General features: G+C 40.2%; 1 protein-coding gene across 4 annotated transcripts in view; it reads left to right on the plus strand.

The window, feature by feature from the left end:
- The first annotated feature begins 274 nt into the window (after positions 1-274).
- Positions 275-17,243, plus strand: part of TEX10 (testis expressed 10) — a 50,484-nt gene continuing 33,515 nt past the window's right edge. For 2 of the 4 annotated variants that reach the window (XM_068671281.1, XM_068671282.1), the window contains exons 1-6: positions 275-402; positions 2,597-2,785; positions 3,265-3,971; positions 9,464-9,707; positions 11,609-11,721; positions 13,472-13,710. In XM_068671281.1, the coding sequence (XP_068527382.1) occupies positions 2,606-2,785; positions 3,265-3,971; positions 9,464-9,707; positions 11,609-11,721; positions 13,472-13,710 (1,483 nt within the window). In that variant the 5' untranslated portion in view covers positions 275-402; positions 2,597-2,605. Of the gene's footprint in view, positions 403-615; positions 903-1,514; positions 1,576-2,596; positions 2,786-3,264; positions 3,972-9,463; positions 9,708-11,608; positions 11,722-13,471; positions 13,711-17,243 lie in introns of those variants that run through there. The other 2 variants (XM_068671284.1, XM_068671283.1) reach the window with 2 other exon arrangements.

The following is a 17,243-nucleotide window of genomic DNA, read 5'->3' on the forward strand; positions in this document are numbered from 1 at the left end:
GGGTTGGGCTTTTCTCATAGATAAATTAGTGATAGGGGTAGAGGGAATGGTTGTGCCAGGGGAGGCTCAGGTTGGAAAGGAGGAGACATTTCTTGTCAGAGAGTGGTCAGGCAGTGGAAAGGGGTTGGTCGGAGAGGTGGCGGCGTCACCATCCCCGGCGGTGCTTAAGAAACGGTTGGCCCTAGTGCTTGGGGACACGTTTTAACGGATGATACAGAAAGGTACAGGCAGCGGTGCGCCATGAGAGAGGCCGGCAGCTGCGGTCCTCCAGCCCCACAGGCGGCGCTGGGCGCTGGGCGTCGCTCCCCGCCCGCTGAGGCGAGGCGGCCGTTTCCCGGGCGGGGCGGCGCGGAGCGGAGCGGCGCGGAGCGGGGCGGCGGGGCCGGGGCTGCCGCGTGCTCGGTGAGGGGCCGGGGCTGAGGCGGGGGCGGCGGGGCCCGGCGGGGAAGGGGGGTAGACCTGGCGGCCGTGCGGCTGCAGCCCCCGGGCGGGAAGGCCGCTGTGGGGGGGTGGTGAAGGGCTGGGAGGCGGTGATTGAGGTAATTTAACGGGTTGTGTGCCCTTAGCCGCCGGTGGTCCCGGGTCTGGCGGTGCTGTTTGGTGGGGGTGGGAAATGGAGGCTGTGGGTTGGCGATAAACCCGGCCCGAAATGCGCAGTGCAGGGCCAGCCGGGCTTCCTCCTGCTGCCAGGGGAAACTGCGCCTTGTTTTGGGGGTCTTTCTGCTTGAAAATAATGGGTTTTGGCCCGGTGTGTGCGCCTCGGTCTGTGATCCGGGGTGGGGTGGAAGGCATCTGGTAGGGGGAGACCTCCTAACGCCTGGTGAGGCAAGGCAGTACGGGGAAATCCGTCACCACTGGAGCTTTCGGCTATTCCTCTGTGTCTTCTGAGTAGTAAAAATCAGGTAGTTCTTTCCTAAAAAAATGCATAAGGTTAATATATATATGTCTGATAAAGCCAATTCTAAAAGCTTGTTATACTAGGCTACTAAAGGACCTTTTAAATTTGGGGACCAAACCCCAAATTATAAGTCAATTTTCAGCCAATAGATTCCTGATGCTAAATTTACACTTCAGTTAAAGTCTTCGTACGTACAGCTGTGGTGTGTGGGTGAAATGCTGTGGTACAGCACAGATTCACCAAATCTGAAGTCTTTTGGAAAATCGGCTGTGAAATTTTACCAGCTCGAGTCAGTGGCGGTCATAAAACAATCACTGTGGGGATGTTTTATTTAGATTTTTTTAGGTTTAATCACCTATGTTGTCTTCCTTCATTTTTTTTAATTAATGTGCTCTTTAAATGTCAAACCTTGTGTTCACAATGTTACCTACAGATCAGTTATTAATAATGTGCAAAATTCAGTTACCCAAAGCGTAGCTCAAAAGAGCTGAAGAAACAAAAAGTTTACATATCTGATGTGAGCCTTGAAAGCTGGGTGTATCTGTATACAAGGACATCTGGATGTATTCAGATTTCCAGCTGCAAAAATTACCTTTTATTATTAGGAAGTTATGAAATGTTAAAACCTCAGCATCGTAACAACTGCATGCTCATCTCCCCCTTCGTGCTCTTAAACTGTAAGTAATCCCTGCGACCGCTTCTAGAGTCCTTGGACTGTGGGTTCATTGTCTTAACCATCAGAAATCTAGGCACAAATTGTACAAGATGTTGAGTAGTGCGAGATCAGCTTCTAGAGCTTTGTTTTGAGAGATTTTAGAAGATGTATGGGGATGGTGAGCGGGGAAGGAAGATAAGGGAACCCGTGGTGTAGTGTGTTTTTTGCTCTGGTAGAACCAGATGTACTTTTATCTGTACGGATGTATCGAAGCCAAGAAACTGAAGTCTGGGAACTGGGCTTTGTTTTGGTTATTGCATATCTCTTCTAGTATTACTGCACAAGTAAATGTAGCTATTTATGCTACTGTATTTCTTAGGCCTTATTCAATGACTTAGTTTTTCAACCTTTTTTTACTCTGTGCCTTTTTAACCTGTTTTTCTCCCCCTCTTCTTCCTAATGATTATTCCTAAATGCACAGCCTGGACTTTTAAGATTGTAGTGGAAGTTTTCTTACAGTTTCATTATGCTGCTGTTATCAGTGAAGGCCTGATGAGATCCATGAGTTTACCTGTGGAAACAAGTATGTTGGTAATGATTGAGTCTTTAAACAATGTACAAATGAAATGAAACTGCTAACTGAGCTCTTCAGCCATGACAAGGGGTCAGGTACATAAAAAGTTGCCTTATCAGCAGGACCATTTGTTAAAGAAAAACAACCAAAAAAAACACAGAAAACCACAACTTATTCTGATGAAGTAGTGGAAGATGAAGATACTTAAGTGACCTTTTCACTCTGAGAACTGCTTTATTGAAAGGCAACCAAAGGAACAGTGGAGTATTTTCTGGACACTAGAAGAACAGTTCTGCGGGATCAGCCTGCGGGTCTGTTCAGCTTAGCATCTGGTCTCAACAAGTGGGCAACAGTTTATGCATAGGAAAGAATAAAAACAATTGCGTTCACTAGGAAGTTGCTGCTTTTTGGTGGAAAATGTATTTGTTGGTAATGTATTAATTTAAGATTCTGAATGTCTTTTTTGCAGAGAATCAGAATGACTAAAAAAAGGAAACATCAAGAAGACTTCCAGAAAGTGAAATTAAAAGTTGGGAAAAAAAAGCCAAAATTAGAAAATGCAACAGACACCACCTTCAAAACAAAGACCATACAAATTCCTGAGCAGCTTAAAGAAGATGGATTGCTTACTGCACAGAACAGAAAACTTAACATAAAGGTATATTGTGGTAATACGTTCTGAAGTGACAGATAACGACTTGACATTTACGTGTACCTTCTGCTTTTCTTTGCGTTGTCTTCCATATCTTGCAACTCTTAAGCTGAAGAGAGCTGTTGAGACTAAAATTTTCTAGTTCTACTTTTGAGACGAGCTGTGAGAGGACATCTTTTGGTTGTGCCTCTGTTAAGTCAGTAGGCTTGTACGTATACTTGAGAACGACAGTTATGTAATTACCTGAAGGACAAGTTATGGTATCTTGTTTTTCCTGTTGTTGAATATTGCTGATTTGTTCATTGTTTAAACCAATATTACGTTTGTTTTGAATTTACTAGGCTGCTACAGACAGCAATACCTCATTGGAACAGATTCTGTATTTTCTAATATTTATAAAAAAAAATGTGCTAGAAAATAGGTGAGGAAATTTAAAGAGTTTAGAGTGATAGTGAAAGCAAATGTTTGTGTTTCTTTCCTTGTAGGATCTGCTTTCACAGATGCACCATTACAGTCCTGGGGTTAAGCAAAATGCACTTCTTGGGCTCAAAGAGCTCCTGTCTCAGTATCCGTTCATAATCGATGCCCACCTTTCAAATATAATAAGCGAGGTGGCAGCTGTGTTTACAGACAAAGATGCCGGTGTCAGAGGAGCGGCTGTTCACCTGCTTCAATTCTTGGCTTCCAAAATAAGAGCTGAACAGATTGCTCCGTTTTTCCCCTTGGTAAGTGCCCATCTCTCCAGTGCCATGACTCACATCAGCGTGGGAATTCAGGAAGATTCACTGAAAGTCCTGGATGTTTTATTGGAAGCGTACCCAGCTCTCCTCACAGACCGCAGTGTTATATTGCTGAAGAATTTTGTCGAGCTTATCTCTCACCAGCAACTGTCCAAAAGACTGAAGAGCAGAGAGAAACTCTCCTGGATGCTGTCTGTTAACCCGAACCGCAGGGTAACTTCTCAGCAGTGGAGGCTGAACGTCCTCATCAGGCTCAAGAAGTTTCTCCAGGCTGTGGTAGACGGATCCAATGAAATCGAAGACGAAGGGCTTCAGGAGCAAAAGGATAGTCCTCATTGTGGGAGGAACCCCATATGTATAAGCTGGAAGGTCCACGCAAACAATCAGCAGCACATACAGCTGTATGAAAACGGTGGCTTACGACCAAAGATCAACTCCTCGTTTAGACTGAGGTGAGAAAACATCAATTCCCAAATTAGTTCGTGTCAACTTCATGGGCACAATTAATGTCGAACTGGGGCTTGCTGCTGGTGAAAGCAACTGTTTGATTCTCATTGTGGGATTGTGTAGTAGTTGTATTCCAGGGTATTTGGTGTAACGTGCAGTTTTACTGCAGAGGCTTGAAAAACTCAGCTTGTTAGCAAGTAAAAGCTTCCTTTATGCTGTTCATGATAATTCTGGAAGAGCAACATGTTAGTGGTTTTTTGGGGTGCAAACTGAAGACTGCAGATTATTTCAGGGTATGAAATACGTGTGGGGGCAAGCAGAGTGGGATTTCTCTACACCAAATGTGAATGTATCTGTTACACAGCAATAAGGAACTTGATTGAAACTTTGTGCTTTCACCTTCAAGAGTCTATAATAACTTGAGAAGGAACGTAATTTCTTCATCTGAATATAGCTTCCTTGTCAAATAGCACACTAAGATGCACCTGGCTGTGTGAAGCTCTGCCGAGTTTCCAATTTTGGATATTCTAAATCAATTCCCAAGCTTGTGTCTTCGCTATGGATAAAGGATGTGTCTGCTGAGACACGCTGATGAAAGTGGGGGAAAAAGCACAGTGTGCTTAGGAACAGAAAGGTCTGGGGCCCTAACTAGACCTGAACTGAAGTTTAGGGAGAAATAACTAACCATATTTGTTTCTCTCTGTCTTTTCTAACTCACCTCAAACCAGAGGGGAACCATGCCCTCCCCCCCACAATTCTTGTGGTACCTTTTCAATGTTGCCATCCTCGTGTATTTATGGGTATAGATGTTACCTGTGTGGTGGTAGAACAGCTGGCATGAACTACCTGAAAAGCAGAACTGCTGTGTAGCTGTTATACAGCATTTCTAATCTGTAGATCTCAGTTTGAAGAGAAACCACAGTCCTTGTTTCACTGCTGAGGGAGACTGACTACGGAATGGATATGAAGTGGTTTTACCAAACTGAGCAGAAAAAAGGTTTAAATCCCACTGTGGGATCCATCATTATGTCCACCTCATTGCTTTGAAGGAGGCGCAGAAGAAGAGGTGTTCTCTTTCAATACCACGGATGTGGGTCTGAATTAGCAGCTCTTTTCAATCTCCATCTTCGTGACACAGGAATGGCTGTTCTGTTCCTGTTCTCTTAGGCTTCCTCTGGGTAGATAATGTGTTATCTGTGGCATCTATGGGAAATTTACATTTTACTTAGCTTAATATAAAGCTTATTGTCACGAAAGTGGTTGCTAGCATAGCTTAAGAGTTCAGTGATGTCCAACAATAGCTGCTGTGGTTAAAACTACCTTGGAAACTAAAGCAGCGAGATCCAGTTTTGAGGCAGGGGAGGGTTTCAGTGCAAAATGGTCCTATGGACTTCATCCTGCAGTCACACAAGGCTGGACCACCGAGTAGCAGGGGGTTCTTGTGCTGCGCAGCGTGTGCTGTGCCGTGCCCTGTAATAGCTGGAGGTGCCTTGTATCCGAGGTCTGGGAAAATAAACCACATCTGGTGTCACCTGAATCGGATTCCCCTTTTCTGAGGAGCTAGATTTCGGTGAAGCATCGCGATCCGCTTCTGGTTATAAACGCTTTCACAAAGCCGTTCCAAGCACGAGGAGGAGCCAGAAGAGTGGAAGGAAACTCTGCTAGCATCCAAGGCAAAGTCGGCACAGAGAGCTGATGGCAGCAGGACAGAAGAATGGCAAGAGAAGGGATAGCCACACAAGGTACTGAAGTGTTCTCACTCTCTTGTATTTGCTCCTGGGTTGGTGCAGCCCTTGGTACAAAGGGGCTAGCAGAGCTTGTTTTACTGGATATTTGTGGAATGTTAAGAGTGGAAGTTACCTGGGGGCTTTTGTTTGTTACCAGAAACAGGAAAGACACCTACAGCGTGAAGCCCTTCCCTCTGAAATCTTTCCTAGTAATCTGAAGATGTTTAATTCTGTCTCTTCCCATCCCAAGTCTGGCCTTCGATGGTCATTCCTGGGCCTCTGCTGCGACCATTACTGCAGGGACAGAAATGACCTCTAGTAAGAGGTGCAAAATGGCTTTGTTGAAGATCTCCGGTATTTCAAGTGGTGTGTGTGTGTTTTTGTTTAAGGAAGTCAGTGTAGAAATAATCGAGTCGTAACGATAAGTAGTAAGAGTTGGCCAAACCAGAAGTAACTAATTGCATTGTGTGTGTGTATTGGTGGCAGATGGGCTCATCACTAACACTGCAAATAAGTTTTGACTTCTTTCTTTAAAAAGTAGGCTTTCAAACACCATTAATAATAATTTAAACATTTAATGTTGCCGATATGTTTGTGTTCCTGTATCTTTCTAATCTTGCAAGTCCATCAGGTAGGGGTGCAACCTCCTAGATTACAGAACACGATTTTCCAAGGGTTTTCCAGCTAGCAGTATTAGCATTTGGTGAGCAGCGTAGATCTCTTCTGGAATGCTGGATGGTTCAGCAAGTCAAATATGAAGGCCTTGTTATGCTCTGTTGTATGTTAGGTCTTCACTCTATACATGAATTAAAGATCACAATGAAGTAGGAGATTACTAGAACGTGTTTTCTGCCTGATGTGTTGCTGCTGACTGCGCTGCTTTTTGCATCACTTCGTTTCAGGTTTGGAATAATGGAAGGCCCTCACAGCTTGAATTTGGTGGTACCAAGGTGTGTCATCTTTTTTTTGGACTGGAAACGGTACTGAAGCAAAGTGATAGAGCATCTGTTCTGCCAAGAAAGGATAAAACAAAGCTGCAGAGTGAATTGGAGAAGACTTGAGTGACCGAAACGGAAGACAAAGCACAGTGAATGTGTATGCGTGTGCTGTGCATCAGATAGATGAAAATGGAAAATACAGCTGAGTGTTTTTCTGCTGCAGTAGGTGATGTGTACCTAAGGAAGAGGAGCACAGTAATCTGATTCAGACTGCAAGACCAAGAGAAAAATTACTAACTTCCAATGACTTCCTATTTCAAGCAGCCAGCAGTTCTTTACGTATTTTCTGTTTCTTTTATGCTTCTTTGATTTCCCTTCCCTCAATTTATTTCATTCCCTTACTGTCAAGTTGCAGCAGTGTTCAAAAAAAAATATTTTGTTTGGTATTCCTTATAGGAATATTGTCATTTTAAGAAAATTGACAGCTTAAGTTGCTACATACATAAGTATCTTGCAGCTCCCCTTAATAACAATTCATCCCAAAGTGAAGGTAATGAGCTTTGTGGTGTTTTTCAGAGCCACCCTGTTATTAAGGAGTAGCGATAACGGATATGTGACAAAAATATCGACACTTTAATTGACATCAAACTCTTCTGGTTCATTTATCCGTGGATGCACTCATCAAATGCATACTGAACAGATGGCGCTGATACTTCGTACCCCTTTTGCTGTCAACCTTGAAGGTGTAGAGGAGATTATTTTGAGACCTAGGGGCTTCTTCTGAGGGGAGACATGAAAGCTGTGCTAAGTTTTCTTTCCCAAAAGCTCTCACCATCTGGGTGGGATATCCCTTTTGGCACTCGTTCTTTTTTTTCTTCCCATTCCTAGTTTCAGGTGAGCACTAAAATAGAGGGCTGTGCTTTGTTACACTTCAGTAGGAATCTTGAGGCGTGTGTTCTCAGGTTTCATGCACCGCTCATTGTTTAATGAGGTGATTTTTCTGGTCCAGAAATAGCTTGCTGTAATGCCGGAGCTCACCAGCTATTCTTTTCAGAGAAATTGTTTAAAAGTATGACTTCAGAGCTATGTTACCCAATTACTGACACTTGAGAATCTCAGCCAGGTGTCTGGTATTCGCATGTTACTGGCATTTATGGGACAGCACTGTTCAGTGAAGTTAGAGGTCTTGGTAGCAACTTACTCATCCGGTGATGCTGTAGGATTTGTGATGGGTAGAACTAGAAGATGAGATTTGTCTGCTGTGTCTTTAGATGTCTACGTTATTCACCTTAAACCCTATAGTCTAAAAGAAACTGATGTCTTCGCTGTAGTGTCTACAGAGTAGATAGTTAATAAAAATCATCTTATTTAAAGAGGAAAAGCAGAATGAAGTTGACTGCATATATTGGTTGTTGCTGTTAGTGCTGTTTGTTTGTTTTTTTTTTTTTTTTAAAGCTTCTTTGAAAACATATAGTAAATTGGTTGGCTTGAAAATGATAGGATGACCAGAGAAAACTGGTTAATCTCTTTAATTCAATACCAAGTTAAAATATTTGTAAACAACCTGTGGAAAGAAAGCAAGTAGTTTTTCAGATTTCATTTTGGGTGTTTATCTGTAAAGGAGAGTATCTTGGAGAACATCATTGAAACAGGAACAGGTTTAATAGGAAATTGAGCATACTAATTTTTACTTATATTAAGAATTTAGAATTACAGAAGTTCCTTGCTATGAGCATTTTGTGTTCCGTGATGATTTTGTTTTCACAATGCCAGCAATTATGTGTTCAAGTTAACATTGCTCCTCTGTTTTTTTTAAAAACTTTTTAAGACCTCTTTTGTTTAGAAACAGATCCAAAAGCTTCTGTATAGCTCAAAAATAGCAAGAGTGCTTCATGAGTTACTTTATTTAAAGAACATTCTTCTTAAAATGGATTTAAACTGCCTGAATTTATTTGGGAGCTGTATTTTATCATTTGTGTTGATAATCCCTTTTGGAAAAGAAAACAGAAGTGTAATCAAGAAAAAAAATATCTTGGTTTTCTTGCTTTCTGGGAGACGTATTCTAGTTTGATTTAAATGAAATCTCTTTATTTGGGGATATTTTTTGTTTATTATCAGAACATTTTAATAATTTTGAGCTAGTTGCTCTCCAGAGCATTAAAGCTAAGCTGTCTCAATGGGAATTGGTTATGGTTTTGCAGAATGATTTCTATTATTATGAGCAACCATTACATTTATTATAGCTGAAGATCATTATTAACTGTAATAAACCTCATGCGTTTGACAATACTTTGTAGTCAGTTTCATTATTTTGCTTCGAGGAGCTTAAAACTTAAGGTAAAAGTTTGTTACTCTGTTGTGCTGAGCACAGTGAAATCTTGCCTGTTGCTTGAAGGCGATAATGATAATACAATGATAATACAAATAATATTTCTGCATTTCTGTAGACCTTACATATAACAGTGGGGAGAGAAGTACTGAAATCTTAAGAAGCTGCTATAGAAGCACACAGATTTGCAGGGAGTCTCGGGAGCAGGTTTGTTGTAGTTGGTTCAAACTATGGTCTGAATTTTTGGGTTAGACCTGTGTGGTGCCAGGAGCTGGACTCGATGATCCTTATGGGTCCCTTCCAACTCGGGATATTCTGTCATTCTATGATCCCATTATTCCTAATTGAAATATTTAGCAAGAAAGCAAGCAAACCTTAAATGTATTAAAGTATTTTTTTTCTGGTGTAAAGAAAAGAAAGCAGTATTGCTGAATCTGTTTTTAAAGGTGTGATCTTTATCTTTTTCTTTTATCTTTTTCTTTTTTTTTGCTTTTGTCGTTTAGGTCTCTGGCAAGTGTAATGGACAGTGCAGAAAAAGGCCTGTCCTCGGCTGAAAATTTAAAAGGTTTTATTGAGATAATAATTCCGTTACTGATAGAGTGCTGGATTGAAGCATCTCCCGCACAATCAGCTCCCATTCTCGGAAATCTTTTGGAATCAGATTCTCAGCAGCTTATGCAGCAAGTGCTTAGTATAATACATTTATTGTGGAAGCTCACAAAGCGACAGGATGAAACATACAAAATGGTAAGGGAGAAGTGATCCGTGGCATAATAATGAGAGTTCATGTTGTTTTGATCAGAAACCAGTTGGTTGGTGATGGGAAATAGTGGAAATACTTGAGTAAGAGAGAAAAAGCCTAGGGTTTGAGCAAAACTGGAGTGTGGATTTGGTCAGGGCTCTTACTCTAGAACAGAATCTGTTGAACTGAGCAATGAGTTCAGCAGTGGTCTCCAGGAATCCTTCCTGACAGACCAGCACGGAAACTTTTGAGCCTGAAATTCATACTGGAGAAGAGGAGCGTTGTCTCCCAGATAACATCTAGAATATCTCCCAGATAACATCTAGAATATCAATCTGACCAAAGTGTGGTATGGAGTTGTGTTTTTTTTCTTGTTTTTACATGCTGAAAGGTTTTACATAGCAGGGTAGTGGAAGGAAAAACAAACCCTAAACCCTTAGCAAGGTAAGGGACAAGGGTTGTATGAAGACACTAACTGCATGGCAGTACCTGCACTGCTGTGTCATGGTTGGTAGTATCACCCATGACACTGAATCAAAGCCTAAATAAGAGCTTTTGAAAGCATCTCTGAAGGTTTTTGCCCTGATTATTTTGTCTTTTATTTTGATAAATCTATTACTTTTTTTTTTTCAATGTTTGCTGCTCTTCAGAAGGCCTTGCAAAAGGGAAAATACACACTCTTTTGTCATTTTGGCTGTTGAAGGAATATCTTGACAGCTTTTATCTCTGTATAGGATTCTAGATTCACGTGCTGAACAAAACCTATGTACAGAATAATTGCTACAAAAAATTCTGGTATCAACCCATTACACCAGAGTTAGCTAACAGACACAGACAGCCCGAGAGGGGTGAATTCAGTGTCCCTGAACAAAACATGCTGTTCCCATTTACCTCTGTCCTTTCTACAGAGCCATTTGGGAGCAGGCAGAAAGGAGGCTGTGGCAGCCTACTGCTGCTAAGCTTTTTCTGTAGGGTGCTTTAGGGCTGCTGCCCTTAGCCACAGGGTGCCTGCCTTTTGGTGACAAGAAAGGAGCGCTCCTGTGTCAAGATGTAAGACATTTCAGGTACGCACAGGTGCATTATGACCTTAAGACGGTCAGAAGAAAATCTGACGTCCATCCAAATTTTTTTTGAGGATACTGTATTTTATAATTGTATCTTCTCTGTTCTTTTATAGTCACCTTATATAAAAGTACATTCAAATAGCTCAGTTTGAAAATGGAAGTTTTGCTTATGAAACAGTCCTTGGGCTTTAAGGGCCAAAGTGTTTATTAGAGATGATCTGGCAAACCACTCTGAATGTGCTTAGTGGGAGCCTGTTAAGCTTTGAAGTAGTTTAATGGTCATTCTCTTGAATATCTGAATGTATAAAAAAGATTGTTGTGCATTATCAATTTAATAACAATGCAAGCTTCTGTGTGTGTGTGGTGGGTTCTGCTAGATAGTTTGTGGGATGGTGACTTAGAGTGTCTGTTAACCCACAAGGTGAAATTATTTTTGAATATAAAAACCTTATTCTGTAAGGATGACCTTTTTTCAGTAAGATGTTTTGCTGGAAGTCCTGAGCTACAAGTATGTTAATAATGGGAAAGATGAAGGCAGTGTCAGAGCATGTCTTAAGGGAAAATTCAGGACAGTCACTGCAAGTAAATCAGAGTTCACTGATACATTAATGTAAAAGCACTTTCAGTTCATACCTGTAACTCACTTGGTTTAATATTGTGTATATCCACTTCAGTATGTGCTAGGAACACATACTGCTCCAGTTTGGATTAAATGTTATCCCTCAGTCTTGAATTGTATCACAACTTTACTCCCTTGTTTTGTGGATCTTCCAGTTTGTGCATGATTGCATTGATGGTTTTCACTTACTGCTGTGTTTTCTGTCATCTGCTTTCCCTAATAGGAAGTGTGGCTCCGAATGAATTACCTTGTTGATTTCAAGCACCACTTCATGCGTAGTTTTCCTTACTATTTACAAGAAACAGTAAGGCACAAAAAGAAAGATTCGTGGAAAGGGTAAGAATAAAATCAGTGTTGTGTTAACAGCTTTTAGATTCGTAAAATGAGACAACATATGTGAGCATTACTAAGTTTGTAATGTTGCAAAACTTTTTATTGTGTGTTCCTGGGAGGTCTGTACAACCAGAGTTTTGGTTGTACTTCTTAAAATTTTTGTATAGGAAGTCATCTGAAAGTCCTCCAGTAGAGATGAAAAAGCTGTCTTAAAGAAGTGAAAGTACTGCAAGCTGTGCTCCTGAAAATGGAGCTGTCATAGTGGAATCTTGCTTTTACTCTAAGGGTCTATCATGCTGCAGGTATATTTGTGTTTGAAATCATGTTTGGTATTTCAAGTATTGCATTTTCCATTCCTAGAAGGGCACAGAGATTAGAAGTACTGCAGAGCTCCTACTGAAATACTTAACTTTCAGCTAAGCCTTACCCATTAAGTTGATAAAGCCAAAAAAAATGTTCTGCTTTTCCAGGATTTGACCTGAACTCCTTTTTGAAACTGAAAATCTGAGAACTAGTATTTGGGCAACACAACCATGTTTCTTGTCTTGGAGATGACACCCTAACTTAACTAAAATTCTGTGCATCCTTCTTCACTATACTCCTAAACATCTTCCCTATTCTTGCACTTGAAAATAAGTATGCTGTTGGATAGATACTGGAGACTTCTGCAGTTTTGTTTTGGATATTAATTGAGGACTTCCAATAACGTACCCTCATGTCATGTAACTAAAAACAGTTGCCTTTTTGTTTTCCCTACTTACCAATATATTGGTGTAAAGGCTTGCATTTAGCAATCTCACGTGGCATCTTAAGGCTTCCGTCCTTCTCCAGTTTGCAGAATGTTACAGAAATTTATCACAGTTCTGCTGATAGCCCTTAGTGCTAACACACGCTGAACATGAAAAAAGATATTAGCATTTATGCAATGTGTAAATTAAGCCCATAGCTTGAGATTTACTTCCCCATATTTTACCAGTTGGCTTTATTGAATTGAAGAGTGACTAGGCTTCAGTTAGCACAGAGCAAAGTGCTCTGTTTCGTAATTTTCACAACTCTATATCATGTACTGAGTGTAGACATTCTTATGTGCAGCTTTCTGTAGATAAATTCTTTTCTTTTGGTATTCTGTGAGTGTTCAGTCAGCGTGCAGTGAAGTTCCAGCATTAGATGTCAAGCTGCAACATCCTTGATTCCTTCCTTGGTAACCCTTAATTTTGACTTTCAGACCTCTGAAGGATATAGTAACGGTGATAAATGTGTTTCTTATTCCACAGGAGATTGGAAAAAGGTACATAAATGAATTTCTCTATGCTGTTCATGGTGCTTTTAGTTGTGTGACAGTGACAAAATCCATGTGATTCTTCACAGAAGAAGAAACACACAAAAAATAAAACTAAGGGGTCGTTTTTCTAGTGTTCCTTTTCGTTTCAGTCCCCTAAAAGTGGTGCTGGACCAGGGTAAAAATCTCAGAGGAGAAATGAGCCATAGAGACACAATTTACAGCTTTGGTTCTCATTGCCACTATAAATACAAGAAATAGATATCATGGTGGCAAAACAAAAATTGTCATTTACCTGAATGGGGTGTAAAACTCAAATATGAAGACTCTTTTTAAAAGTGTATTTACTTTAAAATTGCAGTATTTATGATTTTTCTTCTCCATGTGGTATAATTCCTACTGTGAAGTAACAGTATATTAAAAAGTGTAAATTTTTTGATTTTTTTTCTTTTTTTTCCCTCCGTTCCTCCTTAGCAACAAGTGTTGTATGACACCCTCAAACAGCGTAGACCATCTTTTACTGAATTTAACCTTGTGCGACATAATGGTTTCACTAGCAAGCGCTTCAACACTTCAGGCAGATTCTGGTTGGTTGGACATGATACGGAAATTTGTGACAGATACTCTCCAGGATGGCAGCAGGCTGAATAGCAAGCAGGTGAACAGGTTGCTTGGTGTGACTTGGAGACTAATGCAAATACAGCAGAACAAAGGTAAGATGTGAGTAGTTTCTAAAAAGTGAAACGTAGGCACTGACAAAGAGATTGAGTTACTTTTTTCTTTTCAGGTCACTTTGTCTTACATCCGTGGTTGTTACATCCATAGTGTGTTTTGTCTGTAGAGGTAAATTGAATTCCATGGTCATATCTGCACACGGCATTGAAAATTGCTTCATTATTAGGAATGCTGCTAGATTCATAGTGTTGATATACAAAGTGTATATTTGTGTACCTGTCTGCTGTTTTTACTTCTTAAGGCATTCTTGTAAATGGGAAGACTAATTTTTTTTTCAATGGAAAAAATACTATTTACAAGGAAGGAGAGTTGCATAATATTTTAATATTTTAGTGCTTATTTAAAATCATTAATGTAGCTTGTAGACATCCTTGAGTAATGTCAGATGGCCGTTCTAGTTCTATGGTACCATGAAAAGTGTTCGAGACCAGGCTGGATGGGGCTTTAAGCAACCTAGTCTAGTGGAAGGCATCCCCTTCCATGGTAGGGGGTTGGAACTGGATGGTTTTTAAGGTCCCTTCCAGGCCCAGACCATTCTGTGATTCTATGAAATGCCGAGATAATCCTGATGAAAGCTGTGATAGCATTTGATTTTAATCCTTTTCCAAGGAAAAACATGTTTCCAGTTATGACTTGCACGACCAACACAGTGTTTTGGGTTCTCTTCCCACCCCCTCACCAAAAATAACACTTGACTGTGATCCAGATAAGACTTGTTTGCCATGTCTGTTACTGGTTGATGCAGGACTTCCTAAAGAAAGGAATTTCTCAGTAAGTCTAAAGGTGACAGTGGTCTGTTGTGTCTTACTGGTCTGGTAAAATTAAATTCCACAGCCAAGTGGCATTTATAGAAAACGCTATCTCCCTGGGAACAAAGTTAATAACCAATCAATCATTCCTATCTAACTACAAAATATAGCTTCCTGCTGAAGGCAAGTAATAGTCCACAGTCAGAGATGTGCCTGTCTCATCATTTGAGCCAAAGCAGAAGAGCTGATACTAAAGAAATACGTTTCCAACTATTATATCAGATGCTTCACACTCTTCTTTGTAGTAAAACACTGAATTTTGCTTTGTCTACAAGACTCTTGTCAGATAGCTGAGAATAGCTTGTGTTTTTCTAACCAAAGTAGCCATTTTAGTAAAACAATTCTCCTGGAGAGTGCAGAAAATGAATAAGCTTTAAAAACAAACAAACAAACAAAAAATAAGTGAATTTCCAAAAGATTGATGCATATGGATCTTGTCTTCTCATTCTGTAAAGGTTCAGGGATTTTGTTGTGAGTGGGAAATTGTTTACCTCAGGAATCTGTATCCGTTTGTGTGAACAATTTATCTTGTCCCTTCTAGATAATCCTTGTGCAGTACTAAGAGCCTGACTAGATGTAAGATTAAACCTCATTTGCTAGACGTAGAGGAAGTATAGTTTCAACAGGCTGGATAAATGGGCTGACGAGAACCTCATGCAGTTCAGTGAGAGGAGGAGCAAAGTCCTGCCCCTGTGAAGGAGCAGGCCCATCCGCCAGAACATGCTGGGGCTGCCCAGATGGAAAGCAGCTTGGCAGGAAAGGATCTGGGCGGACACCATGTTGACCGTGGAGTACTGTGTCCATTCTGGGCTTCCCAGTTCAAGGGAGATATGGAGCTACTGGAGAGAGTCCAGCGAAGGACCACGAAAATGGTTAAGGGACTGGAGCGTCTCTACTCTGAGGAAAGGCTGAGAGAGCAGTGGCAAAGGTGGCCCAGAGAAGTTGTGGAGCTCCCATCTTGAAAATCTCTCACCTCGGAAATATTCAGAAACTGTATGGATGTGGTCCTGGCCATCAGCTTTAGGTGATCCTGCCTGACCAGGGGCATTAGACCCAATGATATCCAGAGGCCTTTTACAGCCTAAACCATTCTATGGGGAAAAAAAGTTTTCCTTTCCCAAATTTTTTGATGGTGTTCTAGAAATTCTGAACTGTATTGTATAAGGTGATATTCCAAAAGTTGGTACATACTGAAGATAAATGTGAATTGTTAAAAACATATCTGAAATTGAGATTAAGGCCCTGAGAAGGTGTGTGTATCTATCTATAGATAGATAGATATAAAGAAGACAATGAAAAAAAAAAAGAGCTGTTAATGTTTTCTTAGAACAAAATGGAAATTGAAAAAGTGGAAACTTAGACAGAAAAAACACCTAAAGTTGAAGTAAAAAACATGGTCAACCTCTTCAGCTTTATGCAACAAAAATATGGTGGCATCCTTTGCAGTACTGTTTTTTCAGGACTGCCTACTTTGACTAGTTATTTATGCTGGGGTGAAATGTACCATTTACTTTGGATGTCTAGAAGAGCGCTGAGCTGACATCTGAAGATTTCTCTTCTTTGTTTAAGATCAAACTCTGAATCGTCTCTTTATAATTAGGAGGTCTGTTGCTTTCTTCCATTTCTCAGGTATAACTTTAGCAGCAGTTTAGCTGCTAGTTGGATTTTTGATAAATTTTCTTCAAGTGAGAGAGAACACTCAGTCACTTCAGGAGGGTTGACACATGCTGATTAAAACTGGAATATGTTAAAAACCTACGAGGACCTCAGCTGCATTTTGGAAGTCTGTACAATGTGGACCTTTTAAATGCTACCTTTAGATAATACTTTTTAAAATTGCTTTTGTTTTGAAACTTGTTCTGCTCATAGGAAGCAATTCAAACAGTAGGATCTGCTTTACTGAACGTGCCACGGAGAGTTATTTGAAGGTGGCTGAATATTCTACATGCTTAGAATATTTATTTCTTATACAATTTTCCGTTAACGTTAATACCTTTGTGATTTCCAGCTAATTAATGAACTGCTAATCAACTGCGAATAAGGAAGCATTCTGTTTATGCAGTCCAAGAAAAAGCTTCATTAGAAGAGTATGTGAAATGAATAAGTTAATGTTTCTAGTGGAAAAAAAAAAAAAAAAAAAGAACGTAATTTATCTTAATTAAAATTTGTTCTAATATTTGACGTATTTCTCAGTTGATAGATTTGTTAGATTTCAACTTCTCAATGGCTCCCTGCATTATGATTAAGTATGGCCATGCCATTTCAGGTGCTTTATATTGTGTGTATTTTCCTGCGAATCTCTGTACAGTAACTTAAATACATTCCCTGGTTTTACTGGAGTTTTATCAATTAAGACTGGCCCCTGAACTGGACCTGTAATCGTTTTTAGTATGGAGCATTCTTGTTAAAATGGGGCAGAAGTAGCTCTGTTCAGTGTGGAACAAATTATTGTGTCTGGTTTTGAATGCATAACTTTAACTGCGTTATACACCTGAACGGAAAACAAAAGTTCTGTGGTCTTGGATTATGAAAACAATGAAAATAAGTGATTACTGCTAGTTAAGTGCATCTTGACAGCAATTAGTTCACTGGGATCAAGCCCTATTCAGACAACTTGAGTGAGGGGTAGTGCTCTTCATATGCCTCTTATCTTTTCAGATATTTCTCTGCTCTTTTAGGCTTGTCTTCTCACAATTCAGATA

Source organism: Anas acuta, chromosome 2 (assembly GCF_963932015.1).
Source record: "Anas acuta chromosome 2, bAnaAcu1.1, whole genome shotgun sequence".
Lineage (NCBI taxonomy): Eukaryota > Metazoa > Chordata > Aves > Anseriformes > Anatidae > Anas > Anas acuta.